This window comes from Bactrocera dorsalis, chromosome 1 (genome assembly GCF_023373825.1).
Source record: "Bactrocera dorsalis isolate Fly_Bdor chromosome 1, ASM2337382v1, whole genome shotgun sequence".
NCBI classification, from domain to species: domain Eukaryota; kingdom Metazoa; phylum Arthropoda; class Insecta; order Diptera; family Tephritidae; genus Bactrocera; species Bactrocera dorsalis.
Genome location: NC_064303.1, coordinates 111,517,047 through 111,541,255, shown reverse-complemented (window position 1 = coordinate 111,541,255; position 24,209 = coordinate 111,517,047). Strand labels below are relative to the sequence as shown.

The window sequence follows — 24,209 nt, the reverse complement described above, 5'->3', positions numbered from 1 at the left end:
CGTTTTCCCCTCAATGAGAAAGACTTAGAGTCATCTGTACTGCCATGAGTTATCACAAACTAACCGACGCAGCAACCTATTTTGAGCAGCTTAAGAACGATCCTCCTCTGATTTCACATTCCTCAACGAGATACAATTTTATCACAGTATGTCCGCGTCGTAAAATGAAAGACGCCGTGTAATGCAATGCTCTTGCCGTCTATAAATTCCAATAACCTAAATTTCCCAGTTATCGCAATTTTCTAATAACTCCTAGGAACATAAAAATTTATAAAGGAATTGTGAATAAATATAATGAAAGGAATATAATTAAATTGCATTCCGCGGCAGGAGCTGGAGCAGCGAGCTGGAAGAAATTAAATTAGCGCACAACGCGCGGCTGCATAAATATTTATGCAATTTTCCTCATAAATTAATGTTAACTTAAGCGCATTTACACTCCGCACACACACACACACCTACATACATACATACAAATACAGTTTGGACATTTTCCACTTATCTCTTATCGCAATTCTTTTCACTATTTTCAGTGCTGCGCTGTCTCCTCTTCACCGCACTGACGGCGGCAACTGCTACGGTGACGGCCGCGCCGTTTGTGGCGCAAAACTCATTGCTCTTGCTGTCACAACAAAGGCTGGGGCAACACCCGCACAACAACAACAACAACACGAGTAGTGGTAGCAACAGTAGTAGCACCTTTCCTTCGACTTCAGCGCATAATTACAATCACCGACACACAATGCTGCCCGCCACGCTCGCGTCTCCCGCAACACAGCCGCCAGCATTGGCATCGCCACCAATACGTACCAACCGTATGATGGATATTGAGGTGTTGAACGGCAGCAGTTACTCTGACACCTTGAAGAGTCTCTCCTCGACCATTGAGGATGCGGAGGCGGCGCAGGGTGACGTAAATCAGCTGCCAATCTTTGACTTTGGCTTGCCGCGTAATATAACGGCACGTACCGGTCAAGCGGAAGCTGCAATTAAATGTCGAGTCGAGCGATTGGACGATAAGTCGGTAAGTGGATGGTGAGGTGCATACCCACACTATGTATATGTATACTCGTACATGTCGATATGTGTAGATATCTGTCTATAATGTGGTTGCTGGTTGGTATTTGAGAAGGTAGCACAGAAAGCCAGAGTCTCGAATGTGGAAGGGTTTGAGCGCTAAGGTAGAATTAGTCAAAAAGGTTGGGGTATGTAATTGCGAAGAGGAAAGCACAGGCAATTTAGGTGGGAAGCGTGCAAAACCCGGAGGTGTAAGAAATGAGTGAGATGTAGGAAAATAAATGAGGTTGTAGCTATGGCTCGACAGTTGAATGCTGAATTTAAGGACGTGAATGATTTGGAAGTGATAAGCTGAGTTGCTTTTCCGTCCGTCTGTCCGATTCAGACAGTTTTTGAAATCGATCGATCTGAATTTTTGCACACATATATTTCTCCTAAAAATACTGTAAATTTTTCGGATTCTCTGATATCCGACCGCTCTAGCAGATAGTGGCCTTACGAACTGACCTACCAAAATTAATTATTCTCTGGTAAACTTGTCCGGAAAGTATAGAACTGAGTCCATTTAAAAAATTATAGAACCAATCGTTACAATCCTTAAAAAACTTTCAAAATAGTCTCCTTCTGCGTCGACGTAGCGCTGCCAGCTTGATTTCCAGAGCATTGAAGGCGTCACGAAAGGGATTCTTCGGAAGAGCCTTAAGAGACGAGGTGCATGCAACTTGGATCCCCTCTGTAGTTTCAAAATGGTTGCCTTCCATCGGCCTTTTTAGGCAAAGAAACAAAAAAAAGCCCTGGGGCCACATCTGGGCTGTAAAGCGGCTGCAGAAGCGTTGGGATGCCGGCCTTGCTTAGATAGCTGTTCACAAGAAAGGCGGTGTGAGCCGGGACGTTGTCGTGGTGCAACTTCCAATCGGCTGCGATGTTTTGTCGGACCCGATTAACCCTTCGTTTGAGTCTCTTGAGGACTTCCACGTAAATCTTGGCGTTGACAGTTTGTCCTGGAAGAATAAATTCATGGTGGAAGATGCCTTTGACAACCGACCAGTCGCTCGCCAGGAACGCCGTCTACCGAATCCGGTCGGTGCGCGCATGCTCGTACAGTCACGGCGGAAGAAATTCAGTCCTATTACTTTCCAGACAATCCGTGTATCTGCATGAAATATGACATAGAATATAGTCCAGGGCAGTAATGCAATCCCCGAACAAATTTTAAGATCGAGTCACTATAGCATATAGCTGTAATACAAACTGACCAATCAAAATCCAGATCAATATCTTTTTATACCCTTTTACATTGTCAGAAATACACATGTGTGTGAAGGGTATATGGCGCGGTACAGCTTGCAATTAAGTCGAAGGTGTTTCTGCTTTCAAAATATGCTATTTATATGGGTGCATTCGGGACTAAGATAAATACTCTTCCCAAATTTTTAATAAAGGTGCCTTAATGTTAACTCAAATACCCTGCAGACGCACCACTGCGGCGCTACAACAAAAACTCTCACACTCTTACGAATGTAAACAGTACCAAAATGACTATGCACACGCCACTGTGTGCAGAAGGTCGAAAACTGTCGAAGCCCACTTGTGTCGCCCACTTATATGCTCTTTTGTGGTTTTGCCATTTTACTTCAATTCTCAACACAGAAAAAACAAACCCACGAAAAACCCCAAAAAGGGGGATACTTCAAGCGCTACTCAACCCCATAACCCTTGAGCGCCCGAACACACACACACACACACACACTTTTTGACACCGAATGCTGTTTACGACTGATTGAGTCGCTGCTGCGTCGCTTCGCATTTTAATGCCACATCAATGGTAGTTTTATTTAATTTCCTCTTAACCCTCGCAATCATTTCTCATTTCGATCGAGGCTCATTAATCAATTTCCGTTTTCCACTTCCGTTTCGGTTGCGGTTGTGCCGATTTTTGTTCGCCTTTTTGGTTTTTTATTTTTTGCGTCTCTTTGCTGCAGAGCAAATAATACATTCCTTCTGCTTCTTTACAGCTGTGAATTCGCATTTTTTGTAGTTTTTTAATTTATTCACGTTGCTTTTATATGTCAAACTTTCCATTTTCATTCACTAACCTCACTTTTTCTCAATTTTCTTTCTCGGTGCTTCGCTTTCGGTGCGTCCGACGCTCGCTGCGGCTTCATTGACTACCTTGGAACGCTACGCTCGCACTGACGGTCTGTGTTGCGATGGTTGGTTGGTTTGCTGGTTGACTGAATGGATGGGCGGTCATCAACAGGTCTCGTGGATACGTAAACGTGATTTGCATATACTGACCGTAGCCACGGCGACGTACACATCGGATAAACGCTTTCAGGTGAGCGCACACGATTCACACCAGCCCGAGAGCTACTTAACACTTGTCTAACAAATTAATAATTCGTTTGAACTGTGTATTTACCCTCACATAGAGGTAGGTGTGCTTGTATGTAGGTCAATATGCACAGACAAGTGGATGGGTTTTTATAGATGCTTGGGTTAAATAAACCTAAAAGTGAAAGTAATGATTCTAATAGTTTGCATGTGATCACCTGGTGTCAGGGAGGAGAAAATACTAGTGCGATTGCAGTTTTAGTTTTTGTTGTCTGTAGATAATTTAGTTTATACCTGGCTGATTTAGTTACATGTCAGTATTGGAATAAGTCTTACGATATTCTCATTTAAGCTGCCTCAAAAGTCGCCAGCGATATTCTTTTGACAACATACTTTGTAATTTTTTACATCCATTCCAATGACCATTGCGTCATTTTAGCTTCAAATGCTGTTTCGGCCTCGCCAAAGTTTTAAAGGTTTCCGGCTGGTACTGTTCGGTTATTTGCGACATCATCGGTTAGCTCGGCCATTGGTCTTGTCCACAGTAAATTTTTTCCGATCCAACAAAACTGAGGACCCAACTAAATTTCCATATTCGTAGTAAAGTCCTATAAACGGTATTCTCTGGTTTCAAGCTAACATAAATTAACACTCTTCCTTTGAAAACTGGAATATCCGCTGAAAATTTGGTTCGAGCTTTCTCTTAGCAAAAAATCAGATCTAACCACAACAGAGTGGAGGTCTTCCTCTTTCTCTACTTCCCCCGGCGGGAACTGCGTGAAATACTCCTAGAGCTGTGGTGATTTCATCCTTTCAGACGACATGACCTAAAAAGCGTAGCCTTCTCTTAATTCACTGAACTATGTCAATGGCATCGTATATCTCGTACAGCTCATCGTTCCATCGACTGCGGTATTCGCCGCTGCCAATGCGTAAAGGACCATAAATCTTCCGCAGCATCTTTCTCTCGAAAACTCGTAACTTCGACTCAACAGATGTTGTCATCGTTTACGTCTTTGTACTATTAAGCAAGCCGGGGATGGTGAGTGACTTATAGAGTTTGATCTCTGTTCGTTGGGAGAGGACTTTACTCCTCAATCGCCTACTCAGTCCGAAGTTGCACCTGTTGGCAAGAGTTATTCTGCGTTGAATTTCGAGGCTGGCATTGTTGTTGGTGTTAAAACTGGTTCCAAAATACACGAAATTATCTACGACTTCGATGTTATGACTGTCAATAGTCATGTGGAAGCGAAGTCGCGAGTGTTGCGACTGTTTGTTTGATGACAGGAGATATTTCGTCTTGCCCTCGTTCACTACCAGACCCATTTGTTTCGCTTCCGTATCCAATCTGGAGACAGAACTAACGGCCCGCATGTTGAGGCCAATTATACTAATATCATCGGCGTACGCCAACAGTTCCTTTGAATATTAGCACATAATTTTTTGTTTTTAAATAAAAATTTTTCCGAAAGTCCTTGAGTATCTTAATTGAATTCCGTTCGATCTATTACTCAGGACTCAATAGATATGAAAATTCTATATCTCCTTCATAATTTCGACTTAATCAAGTTTTCGGAATCTACACGTTCAATGCTGAGACGCACGTCTACATGTATATATCTCCTCCACCAGACTCCCTTCCTATATGTTTAACGAGTACAGCTTAATATGTATTTACACGCACTCAACTGCAGGTAAATGACACATTTCAATCAACTTCATCGATCTTAATTCCTTGCAATGGCGCAATCTGCTAATGCCCCAGCACTCATGGAGTGAGTACATAATCGAGTGTGTGTAAATATATGTATAGTATATATATATACATATGTACATATACACAATCGTCTGTATTGTCCATCACTGGTTGTCCTACATAAAGCCCAGTTCCATTACTTCGTATATGTACATATTTATTTATGTATGTAGGCATGTGCATCTTTTATTCACGATGTAGGAAATGACATTTGGTAGAATTTCCAATGCAGTTTGCAATTGCGCTGTTAATATTTCAAGGGTTGACCGATAAGTTCCTATAAAATAAGCGAACTTGAAAGGTGTATGCTTTATGGAAACAAAAATGTAGTGGAAGACCCATTAGTGTCCCAATCTGACACATTTGATTAACTCTCACTTTTTTAGTCATAAAGTGAAATTATCGAATTCCATCGTCTCAACAGATTTTTTGATAGACCGATGCTTCTCCGTTATATAAAGATCGAATATGTGTTATTTGGTATCACAAAGGATCGGAAACAGCCATAAAGCGTAGAATAACCTCACTTATAAAGATGTACTTAAGGTGAAGAAGAATGACACTCTTTTTTATTACCGAGCAAAGGGGTTTTCTCTTGTTTTCTCTTTCTAATTCTATCTCACTTTCTCTGAACGTCAACGGAAAAGGATCCGTAAAGAGTGCAGCGGTAGGTTGATTCTATAATCCAAAAAACTTTCACGCAATTGCAACGACTGCAATCCTGAAAATCAGACAAAAATTAATCGAAATTATATTCTGTAAATCACAAACCTGTGAGAGCTGCTCTCTCTGCTGGCAAATTCTCCCAACATAGCCTATCAAAATTAGTTCACGCAACACTTTTGGATCGAATAAACAATTTACAGCAGGAAGCTATAACCATTAAGGAGATACATTTTATCTGCAGCCAACTAGTCACCAGCTATGTCAGACATCTGTTGTCATTGGTGCATCAAGCTGCTATCGTAAATTTCATATTTTTTATTGACTTAGTTGCTCGGAACTGCAACTGCACTTTATATCCACTTTTATTGCATATGCAAATGCATACATACGTACACATATACATACATACATTCGTACACACATACATACATATATATTTAGATACGTGAAATACTTTTTCCATTCCAGGTGACTTCGTCGAAAGATGGACGCGAATGGACGTTGCATGTGAAATCGCCGCAGGCTCGTGACACGGGCATCTATGAATGTCAAGTGAATACCGAACCAAAAATGTCAATGGCATTTCAATTGAATATCATTGGTAAGCGCGAATAGGCTACAATAGAGTATGAATGTAGATACTCATATATAGAGATGTTCATGACATTTGATTTTACATACATAAATACATAACAAAGCCTGCTTGAAAGTTCTTTAAAGAGAAGTCGTCATACTGCTTATTCTGATATATTACTCTGAGCGGGGTATATTAAGTTTACAAAAAAGTTTTTAAGTTGTATATATACTGATTCGATCTAGTCATGTCGTTTGTTTTTCCGTAGATACCCGAACTAGTCCCTCAGTTTTTGAGTTGTCGATCTGAAATATTGCACAGATCTTTTTTTCTCCCAAGAAGTTATCTTTGTCGGAATCCCTGATACCGAACCATAATATCATATGGCTGTAATACAAACTGAACAATCGGAATCTGGTGCTTGTATGGAGAACTGTTTTTTACTCGACACAATATCTTCATGAAATTCAGTATTGATTATTTTTTTTTTTTTTGGCAAGATTTCCAATATTATGATTTTGAGTTGAAATTTTTTTTTTGTCATTTTAGTTATTGTTGTAACGGCTAGCTAAATCCCCGCTAGGATGGTAAGGATTAGATAAGTTGTCATCGAGGTCATGCAACGTTAGGCTCAGTAAACGTATTGTCGGGGTCGGATCATAGGGAGAAGGGTGTCAGATGGTTAGCAGGGCATGCAAAGAGACGAACAATCAATACCTGGGGAATATAGCGGGTGAGGTAGGTTGGGTTAAGCGTTTCCAGACAGGTTGTAATGGGTTTGGCAGCGTGTTATTGTGGTCATAAGGAGGGTTTTTGTTCCTAAGTCATTCCCCAGCGCATGTGGTTTTAAATGGCTTGGCGGATAACTTCTTGCCTTTGACTCGGATCCTTCTCGCGCACCATCTCCAATTCAAAATTTTCGAAGGTATTGATCTTTCTTCACGCTCAGACGGTCGTTAATATCGCAATCGTCTTTAAAGCGACCTAACCAATTACGGCACGTTGTTTCACTCTCCAAAAACTTTTTGGAGTTCCCGCTTTGCTTCATCCGCCAATTACTTTGAGTCTCTCTAGCGCAGAACCCTGGGGAGGGGATGTTTCGTCTTCTCACTTTAGCTCGCCGTCAAACAGATGTTTTTTTTTGGCTACCCAGAGCATATTTGGTTTAAGACCGGAAGTCTTGAGCTGCTTGAGCCATATGTAGAAGAATCATTTCTGTTTATTCCCAAGTGTATAGCGCTCAGAGAACTTTTCTCACTCGCGTGAATTTCTATACATGACTCCATTCTCCAATTTATTTTGTTTTTCAAATGTCTGGGTCAAGTTTATCATGTTTTGATTATATCAAAATCGATCACCACTAACTGCGGGAGCCATCGATTGCCAAACAGCGGCAACTTAGTTGCGCACCTAAAAGTATTCAGCAAATGCAACAGCTTTAAAAAAAAAACAGTTCGATAAAAAAAACACATTTTGACAAAAAAAAAGTAAATTTTCCAAAAATTTCAAAATTTTCAATTTCAATATTTTGCATATTTGCCAACGCACTTCCACTAGCACTCTCATATTTTAACATTCATCGGCAATTATTACTATGTAAACTGTCCGCTACACACACACACACACACGAACGCTTAAAATAAATAAATGCGAGGAAATTGTGGCAAAATATTAGTATTAAAATAAATCGGTCACATTTATTTGCGTTTAATTCGATAGCGAGAAATTTGCATACGATTTAAATAAGTCGTTATTGAGCGCATTTACATGCATATAAGCATATCACATGACACGATATGTTTTGACACATATGCCTAACGGCGTAAGTATATAATTACGTCATAGGCGTAAACAAATAAAGCCGTAATTACGCTTGTTTAGCAAATTGCGCGCCTCGTTGCTACATTTTGTGCAAACTCTTGACTCTCAACTGCGTGCTTGTGAAGTTGTTTTTGTTATAATTGTAATATTTATTTTATTGAAATTTGCAATTTTGTATTTTTCTGCTTCGAGAGCTTTTTATTTTGGCTAGGCGGGAGTAAGCAATAATTGCCAGTGTGGAGTCAAGCATATTTAAAATTGTAATATGTGCTGTTAGTGACACTGTGCGGAGAAAGAGAGTGTACGGAATTTTTAAAGGTAAAATACCAAAATTTTATTTGAAAAAAATTCAAAAGTGCTACAGTGAATTGTGTACAGTGAAATGTAGCGAAGGCTTTTAGTATTTTGTTGAATTTCTTTGTTTGACTTCAAAGAGCTTTTAGGTCATTTCCCGAAGCGCAACTTTGAACTTCTGGAACAGTAGAACAAGTAGAAATTTATAGAGTCAAATCTGATCAATAAACAAATATTTTGTTATAAGTCTTGTCGCTTTTCATGTTGAAAATATTGATCAAAATTGTTTAAATTGATCCTTAAAAGTTCTTCAAGTTTAAGGAATCGATTTGTATTGTTTTTCTGATAATTTCTGATGATAACATGCGTTAACAGAAATGTTGGGTGTCGGCTGGCTTGAGACACGTTTTCCTACTCTCTAATGTCCTACCGATAAATGAACTTCAGTCCAGGCCTCATCCTCTCGGTTGAAAATATTACTAATAGGTATAATTAGATTTTCATTTTGAAAAAAAAAAATTCAATAATACTGTCGCTTAAACTTTTTTGTCTGTAATAGATCTACAGGAAAAAAGAAATGTCTTCTAAATTCAGTGCATACTTCTCTCTTTTTGTTCCACTGTGTATTGGAAAAAATAGTGAAAAAAATATATTAATGTTTAATGCAAAATTATACAAGCGTATAGAATTATTTTCATAACATTTCCATAATGATATGACTTTTATGTAATTTCACATTTAAGTGTAACAGTCGTCCAATTTACCTGTTCAGCGGTGCGTATGAGCGACAATATGCTGATAGGCAGAAAAATGAACGCTGAAAGAAATTATGAATAAATTGTTGTAGTTTTAGAAACAGGTGGTCGCTGATGCCACGCTTGACTAAGCAACGCGATATATAAAATTTTGGTATAATTGGCTCAGCAATTAAAACAAAGCAAAGCTATACACTTTTAAGCAAGTATACATGGTGAGGTCTCAGTTTATCCAGCATAATTATTCAGCCGATCAATAGCATAGCAACAGACAGCTTAATGTTACCAATTGATTCAAATGAATTTATAATTGAATTTATGGCGTAAAATCCTCAGTTGTAATTCGCGCGCATCACTCATACGCCATGTAGCACCAAGCCCATTGAACGAATTCCTTCGATAATGACGATGAGACATCGTTAAATGCGATGCAGCTTAGAATTTTGATAGAAAATATGCGTTGAACACGTTTAGCTGTAATCAGCAGCAAGATTAAAAACACTAAACCTCAAAAAGATTCCATATACTTTTTTTTGTATACTATATATCAATGTCTGCTGAAGATCTTGTAAAATAAAGTCATCTTATAATGAATACTGTGCCTTATTGAAATTCGCAACAATTTAGCTCTTATGGCGCACAGATCTAGCTCGTTAATTATAGACTACCAAAATACTTCTTCCGTCATTTGAATGTAATGAAATTTTCAACGTTAACGACATGCATTGTAGGTGTGTGTCTAAGCTAATACTTTATCAAACGGCCAATAACCATAAATTCAGCTATGCTATTCTAAGACGAGTTAAGTCAAAACGAAGTCGTGAAATTACACTTTGCTTCTCACAATATTACATCTGTCCGAAATTGGATTAGCAGAGACGCAAACCACCGTGAACATCAATTCAGTTTATTCGAAAATATTTAGCACTTTTGTATGGCAGCTTGTGATCTACAGCTTGCAGTCAAAAGACCACAATTAATCGTCACTTTAAATTTGCTAAAACATTGCTCGCTCGCAATTTCTTGATGGTAGCGCATTAAAAAATCTTAAATGCAACATTGCAAATTTTCGAACGCAAATTAATGGAATCACAGAAGCGATGGCGGAAAATGCCAAATGAAAAAATCTCTTCTGGGTAATTAAAAGAATCGATAAAATTAAAAGGCCACAAATACACACAGGCGAACATTCAATTTATATGCAAATTTATGTAGCCAAATGCCGCTCGCACCCCAGCAACTGATTAATTTCGTTAAACATTCGCTATTTTACGCACTGAAATGCTGTTATTTCGAGGTCTTTATACAAATGTGAATGTGTATCTGATATACTTGGCGAAAGAGAACATTTTATAACTGCCATTTAAATGTGTTTTCTGTCGCCGCAAAGCATTTCATGTTAATTAGCACGCTGAGCAAGTGATAATAACAGTATTTTCGTCATATTTCTACTTGTCATGCAATACTTCATGGTCGCGCTGTGTTGGTATCAACGCGACAAATTGACAGAGAGAAAGTTTTATTGGATGTGATTTTATGAGAAAGCGAAGGAAAAGTGAGATGTGAATGTATTACGGACAGACTTCAACGTTCAAAAATGATATAATCAATGACCTGAGCATATAGAATATCTTTTGGATGAATTACCACATATCAATACGAGTATTGCCGTTAAAAGACTCTCACTCTTAGCTACTTTAAACTAAGTACAAAATATTGTTTTTGTTATAAATACTCAGAAGTTTTCAAGCCGAATACTGCTGCAAATTCACGTTCGATATTCGTATGAAATCAAGCGAGTAAGAGACTAATTTGGGTCTTCCTCAATACGGGCACTGCTTTGTCTCACTGGCATGGGAACATTTTGTACTGTGCCTGTGGATTCAAATTTTCCCATTAAAGCCGCAATGTTAAATAGTTAGATAGCGATTGTGACGATCATAAATTGGACGTAGCGCGCTTAAAGTTAGGGAAACTGACTCCGAATTTCGGTAGTAAATTTATTTGTTGTCGGTTATGCGTTATTTGCTGTTATGCAAATATTATTTATTATTGAAACAGGTTCCTAAATGTAGGCAACATTAAACTCATATGTCAACTACAAAACGCTGCCTACATTTAGGCTGAATCCATACAATTTTATTCCCACTAATACGCTCTAAATTGCAATAAATACTTATAGCTCCGTACTTTTGTTTTTATAATCTGGATCTTGGCTTTTTGCGTTGCTATACAACAACAATTACTCCACCAGCTGATCACAATAAGCGTCCCCAATTAAGAGTTAATTAAACTATGCTCGCCAGTGTTGGTTATGTGTGTGTTTAACCAAATTACTTTTAACTTTTTTTTTGCAATTTTGTTGCACTGCAGCCCAAGCCAAGCGCCAGCTGCTTCAGTAAAAAGCAACATGGACCAGAGAAAATGAGAACGACGAGTAACGGACGGTGTGTTATTTTAAAGCGCAGTCTCATTTGCATTGCAGTAGCCAGCAATTTAAAAGCGCCAAAGACGTTTGTGTTGTATTTTCTCGACCCTGCACCCTCCCCCTCCAACGACTTACTTCTTGCCACCGCTTTGGTGCATGCAAATTAAATTCTTATGCGGCGTTTCTTCGTACTTTATGCGCCATGACTTCTGAATGGCCTTGAATATGCGCTAATTTGCCTGGCAACCAACAGGAAGCGGCACAATATTAAAGTTGCGGCTGAGCTGCAGAGTTTTAATTAAGACAACTTGCCAGAGCTTGCCCGCTCTCCCGCTTGCCGCTCGCTTTACTTTTTTCTTGTTTTCGGCGCCTAATTAAACTATGCATTCGCTTATGTAAAAAATCTGCTGCACGCAAAAATACCGCAAATTGGCGAATGCAGAGGCTTATTGTGGCCCGGCAAAGCCAACAAGCCACCACTGCTCATCTGTGCGGCGCCTGAATGCAATTGCAACCTCGCTAATTAGCTTCGGAATCGGCGGTCTTGCCGGCAGCCGGAACAGCATTTCCATGCGAGCTCCTCTACATAGCATCCGCACAGCCAACTGTGTACGTATGTGCGTGTGTGTCAGCATTACAAATTGGAAAGCTTTCTTTGTGGCGCGAAAAAATACTATTAATACACAAAAATAATAAATTTTTAAATTACTTATGAGCTCACAAGACACAACCGACTTTCTGCGGTTGCTCTGCATAAGGATACGCATTCGCGGGGCTCAAGTGTACTCACTGCAGGCATTTGTATATATGAATGAAAGGGGAAGAGAATGTGAAGCACGTTTCATAATAGCATCAATTCTTCGGATCGGGCGCGTTTCTTCTTAACTCTCGAATGTAGTTGTCAATAATAATGACGAGCGTGCTACGATAAGTGCTTAGCCTTACTAGCCTTTAGCGACTTTGTTGCTGAAACATGTTCCTAAATGTAGGCAACATTAAATTCATATGTCAGATATAAAACGTTGCCTACATTTAGGCATCCATACAATTTTATTCTCTCTAATGCGCTCTAAATTGCAATAAATTGCTATGATTTCGTGCTTTTGTTATTATAATCTGGATCTCGCAAGAGAAATTTCTTATCTTCTATTAAATTTGTTTGTTATTTGGCATGAACAAACTGAGTGCAGCGTTTGATACTCCTGATAACACCGTTTTCAAGACAGTCAGCCCTAAATATGTAACCGGAACGGACCCGGATTTTTATCCCGCCAAGGACGGTCAACTCGGCAGAATTCTGTCGATTCAAAAACAACAATCCGTAGAAGCTTCGTGACCGTCGATGAAATCTGGTTCCACATATACATACTGGATACCATAAAATAATCAAAATAGTAGTTTTAATTCGACGAACATCTACATCGTTTACTTGAAGAAATTGATCACAGGGCTATACATTTCCAATTTATTCAGCTCACTCCACGTCGACGCGTAGAAAAACGGCGCCTCCATAGCCAAATTGATCTAATTAAACTTCCCATCCACCATATTATCAAGATTTGTCCAAAATTTGAAAAAGTCATTCGGTGCACAGAAATTTGAGTCCAACGAGTATGTTTTGGCTGCTTATAGGTTTACCTTGAATGCTTCCATAAACTGCATTTTCAGTCGGGTTAAGAGTTTACATTGGTTTCCTCGAGCAAAAAACAGCGTATTTTCAATATTTTTTTCTTTTCATATAGAAAAATTAAATATTTCATTCAAATTTTTTATTGTTTCACAGATACAAAAAAATACGCAAACATTTTGTGAAATTGAAAAACAAAAATTTTTGAAAAGGAAAATATTCAAAACTTAACCATTATGACATAATTTCCAACAGATCCTTGAAAATAAAGGGTGCCTTAGCGTAGACAGCAGAACTTCTTTCAGGATTATATGAAGAAAAAAGACAAAATACGTGTTATAATTAAAACCACTAACTAGGTATTGAAAAAACAAAAACATGAAAAAATATATTTGATAGAAATTAAAAAAAATAATCAAAACAAATTTAAAAAAATTTCAGAAAATATTTCTCAAGCTTAATGGGTTCTATATTGAGGAATAAGTCGCCATATCGCCAAATTTTCACATAATAAGAAATACACTTTACTTTGCCAAGCTCACAATTCGTAGAATAATTTCTTTTTCCGGTTTTGTCCGAACTTTGACCCTCCTTACTGCTTTTATAATATCTTTTTTTTTTTATGAAATCCTTGCTGATTTCTCGCAAATATTTATAAAATTAAGTATGTCATGTACGCCATGTATTGCATTTATTTATTGTTTGCAGATGATTTTTATCGTAGTTGTTGTATTTTAAGAAATCCTGTTTAATTGATAATTGTGAATTTACTTTTCGTTATTTAAATAATTTTATTTTTACCTTTTTTGTGGAGGCACAAATATTTACACATAAATATACATGTAAGATACCATATATTTATATTATATATACATATGTATATATTTCACATATACACAACCGCATACACACACACACACACACACATGCCACGGTATTTTATTATCACATTAATTTTCTTTATTTTTATTGTTGTTTTCTCCAACCACTATTTATATTTACTGATGTATGCTCTGCTTGTGTCACCACAGAGATACCCGCCGATTCGCGCGCCATCATCAGCGGCCCGGCCGATCTGCATTTCAAAGTCGGCAGCGCAATCATACTCAGCTGTCATGTGCAACAGCCGAGCGTTCGTGATATTGGACCGATTTATTGGTATCGCGGCGAGCATATAATTACGCCATTCGAGCTGGACGAAGATGAAGAGAGCAACAGCGCCACTAACAGCAACAACAATAAGAACAAACATAGTCATGGCAACGTTGGCGGTGACATGTCTACGCCAGCACTGACGGGCAATGAGCTGGCTGCTGATGTGACAGCGCCGATAACAAATGCCAAGGCATTGACTGCTGCTGCTGGTGGCTCGAGCGCAATGGCGGTCACAGCGCTGCACGATGGCTTAAGCAACGACATAACGCCGGACTTTACGGCGCGCATCGCCATGGAATCACAGTTGGGCGACACAATGAAATCAAGGTAAGTCGGCGCGGCGGCATACACACTCCGCTTGTCTAAAAGCCACAATCAGGTGTGATGTGGCGATGCGGGGGGTGATGAGATAGCGCCAGCGCTTAAGCGGCCAAAGGTGAAATGGAAAGCGCTGTCAGGCTTGTCGGCTCTTTGAGCATGTCAGCATGCAAATGCATGTGGCAAAGTACTGTCGCCTCTATCTTTGTGCGGCATGCAGCCACTGTTGCATGTGCCGTCATAGTATGTTAATGTGTGTGTGCGCCTGCACTTGTCACTTTGGCTTTGATTACACTGTGCGGCGCAGCATAAATAAATATTTGAGCCTTTACATTTCAATTCATTGCCTCAATATCTCAAGGCGCCTGCTTTGCCTGCCGATGTCAACCGACACACACACACACACAAACATCTGCACATATTTGTCGCGTCAGCGTCTGACTATCGTGCGTTCCATAGCGAACTTGCGCCGCGTCTTGCATTTTCACACTCATCCATTACACACACACACGCACACATAAGCTTCAACTTGTATATGTCTCCATTAATGTGCTCACTCTTCTGCTTCTTGTTCTTCTTCTGCTGCTTTTTCATCGCGCTCATCATCAGGTTGCGCATCTCGAATGCACAGACAACGGATACAGGGAATTACACTTGTCAGCCGACAACGGCGAGCAGTGCCAGCGTCATGGTGCACGTGATTAATGGTGAGTAGTTTCATTTGTTGCCACTGCTTCTACTTTCTGCTTATTACCAGTGCGCGCATATTCGTATTTATCTATCTATGTAGGTTTGTATGTATGTATGTGCGGTTATGTGCGCATTTGTCTCCCGTGACAGAAGTAAAGGATAATGCAAGGCTCCTGCCTCGTGCGCTTTCATAAATATCCTTGGCAGCAAGGCATCCAATTGGTTATTTGGTGTTAAAGGTTGATGCGGTGATGCCACAATGATGCACACATATAGTATATAAACGTACATATCTACAAAAGTACATACATACATACATACGTACTATTATGTGCAAAAAAAGTAAACCTTTTTTCATAATTTTAAAATCCTTAAATTATTCTTCAAAATCTTATTTCGTCCCCCTCAAAGTAATCCCCCTTGTGCCCAGTACACTTGTGCCAACGTTTTTTCCAATCCTCGAATCAGTTGTTAAAGCCAAATTCCCCAATAACCTCCAAGCGATTCACGAAAACTCACGAAAAATCAATGCAGTATGCAAAGGTCCATTATCGTGGTATAAAAACCAAAAGTTTCCGCCCCAGAATTTTGTAGTTTCGCGCAAACGCCACAGCACTCAAATAGTGTTCCTTGTTGACGGTTTGGCCGGTCGGAAGGAATTCGGAGAGGGCCACACCTCGATAATCGAAGGAACTAGCAACATAACCTTAATTTTGTAACTGGTTTGACGTGGTTTTTTCGGCTTCGACTCACCTTTGCCACGATGTTCGACCGATTGATTGTCTGTTTCCGGGTAGTAAGCATAGATTCAAGACTAATCGCCAGTAATAATACGTTTCATGACATTCTGATAGTCGAAAAACATTGTTTTACAGACGTTACCGCGACGCTGTTTTTCAAAAAAATTGAGTGATTTTGGAACCATGCGTACTTTGACTCAAGCTGGTTTTCACTGATCTTTCCGATATTCCAACCATGCCAGTAAGATCTCTCACTGTTAATCGGCGATTCTCAAGCATCAATTCTTTTTTCCTTCCCTTTTCGGCTGCTTCGAAACTATAATGGCCTTCAACAGTGTATTTCTTATGGCAGTGTAGAAATGAAGTGTAATAAGTACGAAGCTTCAATATTTCTAGAAGTTTTGTACCGATTTTATTTCCATTAGGTTAGGTTAGGTTATTTGTAAATAATTTAGGCATTCAATATTTTAATTTTTCTGGAGCTAAAGATCGATAAAAGTAAAAAAATATTAAGATATTTTTTTCCAATTACCCACTTTGTCCATAGATAACATTAATTTAAGCATTCAAACAAATATTTTGGTGCGTGTCTTCGATAAAATATGTGTTTTGTGCGCCTAATTGTAGGCCACATTTTTCATTAACATTTCTATAAAAGAACTGGTGTGAGCCAGCACATTATATTAACGACATACCGTATCAGACATTCTTTTCCCCACTGTGCGACAATCGCTTCATTGCGTCAGTCAACGACTTAGTCAAATTTATTGCTCGCAGGAGAAGATCTGTGAAGCAACGCCGTCCCAACAATGTACAATAAGCGCACAGCACGCAGAAGAGGTGCCGACACGCCCTGTCATTGTTATTAATTGTACTTGAACAGCGCGTAGCGGCACTCGCCATGTGCTTACAAGCTTGTCTACACACATATACGTACATAGATGTGTAATTGGAGGCGTGCTGCAGCGGCTTCCGGTTCTAGGAATTTGCGCCAGCACCGAGAAGCGAGTAATTCCGCAAATGAAATGATTTTGTCATCATTTGTCGCTGGCTGCCTGTCACATTAGCAAACCTACAGCAGCTTATGTGCGTTTGTCGAGTATATGTGTACATGTGTATTATATGTATGTAGTAGTATGTTTACTTGTAGACATGATGAGTGCGTTACAAATATACTAATATGACAGAAATGAATTTGTTAGATTCCTTATTCCGTCACTTCTGTCATTAGTTATATGCTAATTTAAGGTTAGAGCAAAACATAACTGTACATATGTAAAAATAGCACATGAGCATATATATGTAGATGTACAAATGAGTGGGTTTAATGTTTTTTGTTGCCGCTTTGCCTGCGTCAAACTTAGGGTTCTTATCAAAATATGTCAACATTTGTATACCTAATGGCTTGGTCTATGCCCAGTATAGCCTCTATATGTGCATATATGTATTTATTTACATAAATAATTATTATAATGACTGTCCTAATATTTGTGTGAGGTTTTGCTTAAACATTTTTATTCCGGTATTCAATTACGAGTGCCCTAATTGGTCTATAAATACCACATATGTGTTTAATAACCCAGTCGTAAGTCACAGTCTAGCATGGCATTCAAAGCACAGGACATATTTATTAAAAGTTTTCGACCGTTTCGAAAGGTCTGGACTTTGTTTTCCTGAGATTAAAAGTAATCTCATTTAGTTAGTAAGAAATTTTATAGGCATTATGTACATATAGTCCTTGTCTAAGGCCCAACATTTGTCTCAGATGTCGATTTTTTATTTCATGAAGCCCTAGATTTTTTTAATATGATACTATACATGAATTATATAGGTGATACGGATGTCATTTCGTTCATTCCTTCTCTAAACCTCGATATTTACCTCATATTCTGACCAGCCCTTCTCTAAAACCCATCATTTCTTTTTTTCCGTTCTGTTCTTGTCTGAATTCGCATTTTTCTTTATATTTTCTTCTTTTTCTGCAGCCCTGAATTAGATTTTTCGGATCGTTTCTTAACCGAACACGTCAAATTTTTCTCATTTTTCATATTTTCCACTCCTCTTATACTCTGAAGACCCTAATTTTCCACCAAACCGGCAACGTTTTCTTTGATACTTATAGTCTTCATGTTTGGGTCAGTTTTTCTCTAAATACTTACGTTTCCCCACATGTTTGGACCACACCTCGAATTTTCTTGTTTTTCTGGACAGCTAAGCCTAAAATTTCCGACATATTCACGTCTACCGACCTCTTCTCCTATTAAGCTTCCAATTGTTGTCATATTTTCTTCTTATTCTGGCCAGTTATTCTCTGAAGCCTTAAATTTTTCTATTTCTGGTTAGCTCTTTTATGAAGGGCAAAATTATTCTCATATTCCGACCATTTTTTCTATGAGGCCGACCAGTTCTTCTGTTGTTGCTGTAGCGGCAGAAAGTATTCCGAGTTGATAGTCCTTGGCCGAATAAGAATCCGTTCCGGGTCCGTTCCGGTTATTTAGACACGCCGTGGAAACCAGTTGTTCTCCCACATTCCAATTAGTCCGTTTAATCCTCTGAAGCTCAGCGCAAAATTCATCTCCGTGCATACAATTTACCAAAATATTATTGTCTACATACATATTTATCTCTTCATTTTAAGCCGAATGGAGAGCTTTTGTCTGCACACCGCTTTTTCGGTTAAATACATTCTTCTCGCTAATGGCTGTGGTGCCGTTGCCCATTTATTACACGCCTGAGCTTGGTGTGGCTTTTTTGTCGATTATGAATGACTTCCTGGTTGAATGGTTGGCTAGCTTCGCTTTTGTGGTATCTATGAGCATAGACTTATGTATTATGTACATGCTCATGTGCTTGTCGGTATGTGAAGCTCTCTCTATATATGTACATACATGAGATTCCAATGCACATTTCACATATGGCAGTTGTCAGTAAAATTAATGATTAGAAATGCCCTTTTTTGACTACCACATATGTATCAGTGCGACAGCAAGTGAAATTTGGAATTATAAACTCATTTTCTTTTGTAATTTGGTAATTTGTAGATTTTGCTAATTTTGAAGCATTTAATATTACTCTACTTAAGAGCCCAACAAGTTTTGAAGTAGGCATCCATCATACAGTGGTCATTTATTATAGTTATTATGGTATTATATTTTATTAGAAGATTGAAATTCATATGGATAGCTTGTGGTGGGCTTAAAATGCTTCCTACCCGAATAAACATGCTTATATTTAAAATTTATTCGAAGGCTTTAAAAGCTATCTTTTTATTTATAAATGAATTGCATGTTTTATATTTGTTGCCTGATTATCGAAATATTATGAAGTTTATAGATTAAATCTAAATAAATGCAACAATGGCAAGCATCCTAATCCAGTTGTGTTGAGTGAATGACTAACACACGGTGAATAATATGAGTATGTTTGAGCGCGAGAAATCCGAAAATATGTCTGACACGTTAACCCTTCAACCCAACCCTTAAACCAATTCAATTTCTTGTAAAATTAATCAAAATCGATGTGAAACATGCACCTCGCTCTGATCGACCTATCGTTGAAAAAGTCTATGAAATTATGGAAAAGATTGACTAGGACCGTCACATAAGCAGCCATGACATCGCTAAGGAACTTAACATTCATCACCAAATGATTTGAATCATTTAAAAAAGGATGGCTACAAAAACAAGCTCGATGTTTAGGTACCACATGAATTGTCTGTGACAAAATTTATTGGACCGAATTAACTCTGGAATTTTTTGCTGAAATGAAATAAAATCAAACCATTTCTAAAGCGAATGGTAACAGGAGACGAAAAATGGATGAAAAACGACAATAATGTGCGAATATCTCACATCTGCGATAACTCGGCAAAAACTGGGTGAGCTTGGCTGGGAAGTTTTAATGCATCCACCACATAGCACTAACCTTGCACCATCGGACTACCTGTTGGTTTGGTCAATGCAGAACTCTCTTAATGGAGTATATTTGGCTTCAAGATAACTCTGTGAAAATTACTGCGAAAAAATGGCAAAAAGTGGTACATATTTCGTTCATTAAAGTTAATTATAAATATAAAAAAATAAGTTGAAGTTTGATTAAAAATATTTAGCAGAGTTAGAATACTCCGATTTAGGTCATACTGTTTTTTTCGATCACCTATTCTCATTTAATCAAACCCTTATTCCTGTTGGTAAAAAACCGTGATATTTAATTTTTACTTGAGGCGACAATAACAGATATTAAGCTCTTGGTTCCAGGTCCAGACCTATACTTTGGAAGCATTAAAATCTCCTAAGCTCCCGGTGCTTCTGGCGAGTCATTATCGTGACACTTCTTGTGTTGTCGTAATAGAACATAATTCCTGTCTTACTGCTCAAAGCTGGCCGCTTCTGGGTTCCCTCCTTCAGACAGTTCAGTTCTTGACAGTACTGGTCCGGTTTAACCTCCACCGTTGTCGTAAGTGACAAAGCACTTCTCGTCATCAGCAACCACCCTTTTAAGAAATGAAATGATTTTGTTTCTATTAAGCAGCGATTTGCAGATGAAAATTGATACATGACGGTATTTGCTTTAACACGTGTGGCACCCATACATGGAGCTTCCTTTTCTATCCAGTCATATTAAAATGGTTCCAAACAGTTTTTCGAACAATTTTTAGCTTATGAGCAATCCAATCTCTGCTTACATTGCGATCGGGACCCGATTTTCATTATTTTATTTTATTTTTTTTTCAACAAGCGCGTGGTGCACCTTTGACAATATAATTAGCGGGATGAAATCAAAATTGCTGTCTGGATGTTATAGCGTCAGATCCATTATCATTATTCACATTTTCTGCTACCTGGTTTTAGACTTTGACACGAGCTCAAACGATTCTGAGTCAAGCAATCACAAAACTGCCTGAGTTTGTTTTTTTTACGAGATCTTATCTTTATATAGAATTATGGAATATAGTAATTTTTTGAACTTTCAAAATATCTAATGCTTTGTGGTATTGAATATGAACAGTAGCGGACGTGGGGTTCCCACTTTTTCAACTTGTGGTGAGTTTTACTACCGCACGTACCTTTATTGTTTGTGAGATCAAACTTAATTCTTGATCTACTAATCTAAACTGCTAGAAGAAGGATGAAGTTATAAAACTATACTGTTTCAATTTCAGCAAGTTTCCAATATATTTTCAAAGAATAACCAATCGAAGGGTTACCTGTAGGTCGAATGGGAGGCAAATTAATAGCTTATATTTAGTAATCTGAGCATGAGCAGTTTTATTGTTTCTTGACCTTTATCACCTGCTTTCTGTACCTTTCTTTCAGTAGTTATCTAAAGTAGTATTGGTGTCCCCATCTAACTTTTCTGAAGACAAGTTAGTATAATTTATTGAACCGAAACGAAAAGTTTTTTTAAAGCTTACTGAAGTTAGCTCTTCACCGCTCAGCTTCGCCTCTCTAGACCTCTACTATATTATAAAAACCTATTATAATATTTACCAAATCAATTTTACATATACCCACATACGAATGTACTTGTATATGCGTATGTAGATAGGCATATCTAGTTAAAGTCACTGATGAATGAAATGAATAGTCTCACTCATTCGTTTACGCACTTTATGCTACTACACACACACACACATTTATACTGATTGCCTGCAATACTATCGCTGTGGTCCACAAAGCACAATATCATATTACTGCTTTGTATTACAATAAACAAATACACGCAAAAAATGCTCACGCACACATACACACATGGATCCTCATACATACATATATACACATATGCTTATTCATTGCTCTTTTTGCCACTTTGTAGTGTAGCAAATTGAATTAATTTGTCATTGCAATGTGGGCCTACAAAGGGAAGTCACACATGCGCGCACACACACACCCATACTTCTGTGTATGTTTACATATCTGTACATATATTAACCGTGTATGTAGTTTGCTGTTTCATCATTTGTCTTAGAGACGCAAGTGAACAAGTTAGAGCCTTTTAAAAACAGAAAAATGAGTAGATATAATAAAATACTCAATACTTAATTTATAAGAGCATATTTACTCGCATGAGTGTGTGTGTGTGAGTTGCTGTAGGCGCCTTTATAGCTGGAATGTCCTGTCTTAGCAACAAATTCTTTTAATGCTTTGTCTTCGCTTTCCGCTTTCATTGACGCAACAACAACCAACAGCGTGACTGACTGAATGAGCAGCTTTGCCTGTATGTGTGTTACTCTTTGTTCTTGTACCTTTGTGTTGGTGACTCCATGGACGACGCCTGTTTTATTAGATACTACAAATGACTATGCATAAATCACGCTTCGTTTTGGAGTATAAAGCCAGTTATAGTTTTTTTGGATTTACATATTATGCATACATATGTACATTAATGTATATATTATATACATGAATATATTGTTGCGACTGCCACTTTTATTGTTCCAAATTCATGTTTCGTCTGCTTTTTTATCAACCCACAAAAACTGAATGAATACATTGTGATCATGACTAAGTGTGGATAGGAATATTCACACGTACATATAAACGGATTTACCAATTCACGTGCTTACACGCATATTTATATATACACATATATATATATATTATATATATTCTAAGCCCTACTATTTACCATAAAGCATTGTATTTCCAAGTAAGTTTCTTTATATACATATGTACATATACATATATGTATGTACATATATACATTAGGGTGGGTAAAAAAAAATTATAAAAAAAAATTATTAGCGAGTCGAGTAACAAATTATGCATTAAAAAAATAATTGAATTAACATTTATTTTAATTTTTTTCTTTTGTAAAATCGAAAATCTTAATTAAAATAATTTATATGTTATAATCTCGAATTCCGGACTAAAAAAAGATTAAAAAAAAACTAAAAAAAAATTAATATAAACTAAAAAAAATTAATAAAAATATAATTAAAAAAAAAGTTATAAAATTAAAAAAATAAAAAAATAATTAAAAAAGCCTAAACTCTTTTAAAATTTCTATTTTTTCGCATTTTCGGTCTTTGTGTTCTACTATTTTGAACTAGAGCTCGCACAGAGCCATCATCTTCAATACTGTGATATTCGATTTAATTTAAAATTTTTACTGTTAAATTGAAAATTAGAATTTCAAATTTTTAATCCCAAAAACAGTATTTTTTAGTTAATTCAGGTTTCGGCAATTATGAGAGACAAAATATTTTTTCAAATAGTAGATACTTTCTTTCTCTCTAATAATGTTGAATAAATAGGAAACTGAAAATTTCAGGATCTCCCAGCTATTATTAAAAGCTCACACTTTTTTAAGGTGTTAACTAACCAATTTTTAGGAGTAGAAACAACTTTTTTTTTACACACCCTAATATCTAAATGTATGTATTTGTGTAGGCGGCCAAGTTTCTTCCTATTCACTAGCTATATATATGACTGTCATAAGCTTTAGATTCGTGTAAGTGATAATAATTGAATATGAGCGCATATAAATCAGTACTACATTTGTTGTTGTTGTGCGCGCCAAATATCCTCGAGTTGTCAATTATTAAAGCGAACGACGCGAATTAATGCTGAAGATCAACGTAAAATTACCATAAGTCACAGCAAATTCGAAGTGCCAATAGTAAATGAAAGTGAATAAATTTAAAGATATTGTTTTTTAATTTGTTCATATATTCAACAGAGGTTTTTTGTGTCTTTGTATAAAATTTTCATCACCATATAAAATAAATCTACAACTTTGATAAACAAAATTTTGCGCCCTACAAAAAGAATGCCTTGGATCTTGGATTTGTTCCACTAAAACCTTACTTAAAAAGTTTTAAGCAGTTAATGTAATATACAGTATGTCCTAAAATTAACCGATATTTTTGGATATAGAAATGCAAACTATAATATCTTTAAAATTTTTATTTATTTATTCAAAGTAGGTTCCATAAGACAATAACCAATATTCAATACAACGTTTGTAATAATCAAAGAGTGCATGCATAGATTCTTTCATGTTTTTATTGTGAATTTTCCAGCACCGCAGCTA

At 37.5% G+C, this 24,209-nt stretch overlaps 1 protein-coding gene across 2 annotated transcripts in view; it reads left to right on the top strand.

Moving 5' to 3' along the window:
* Positions 1–24,209, top strand: part of LOC105230771 (uncharacterized) — a 130,781-nt gene that overhangs the window by 100,885 nt on the left and 5,687 nt on the right. Inside the window, exons 2-6 of one of the 2 annotated variants that reach the window (XM_011211744.4) lie at positions 534–1,024; positions 3,278–3,355; positions 6,242–6,374; positions 14,304–14,754; positions 15,355–15,452. In XM_011211744.4, coding sequence (XP_011210046.2) covers positions 534–1,024; positions 3,278–3,355; positions 6,242–6,374; positions 14,304–14,754; positions 15,355–15,452 — 1,251 coding nt within the window. The remainder of the gene's footprint in view (positions 1–533; positions 1,025–3,277; positions 3,356–6,241; positions 6,375–14,303; positions 14,755–15,354; positions 15,453–24,209) is intronic. The other variant, XM_049458211.1, reaches the window with a different exon arrangement.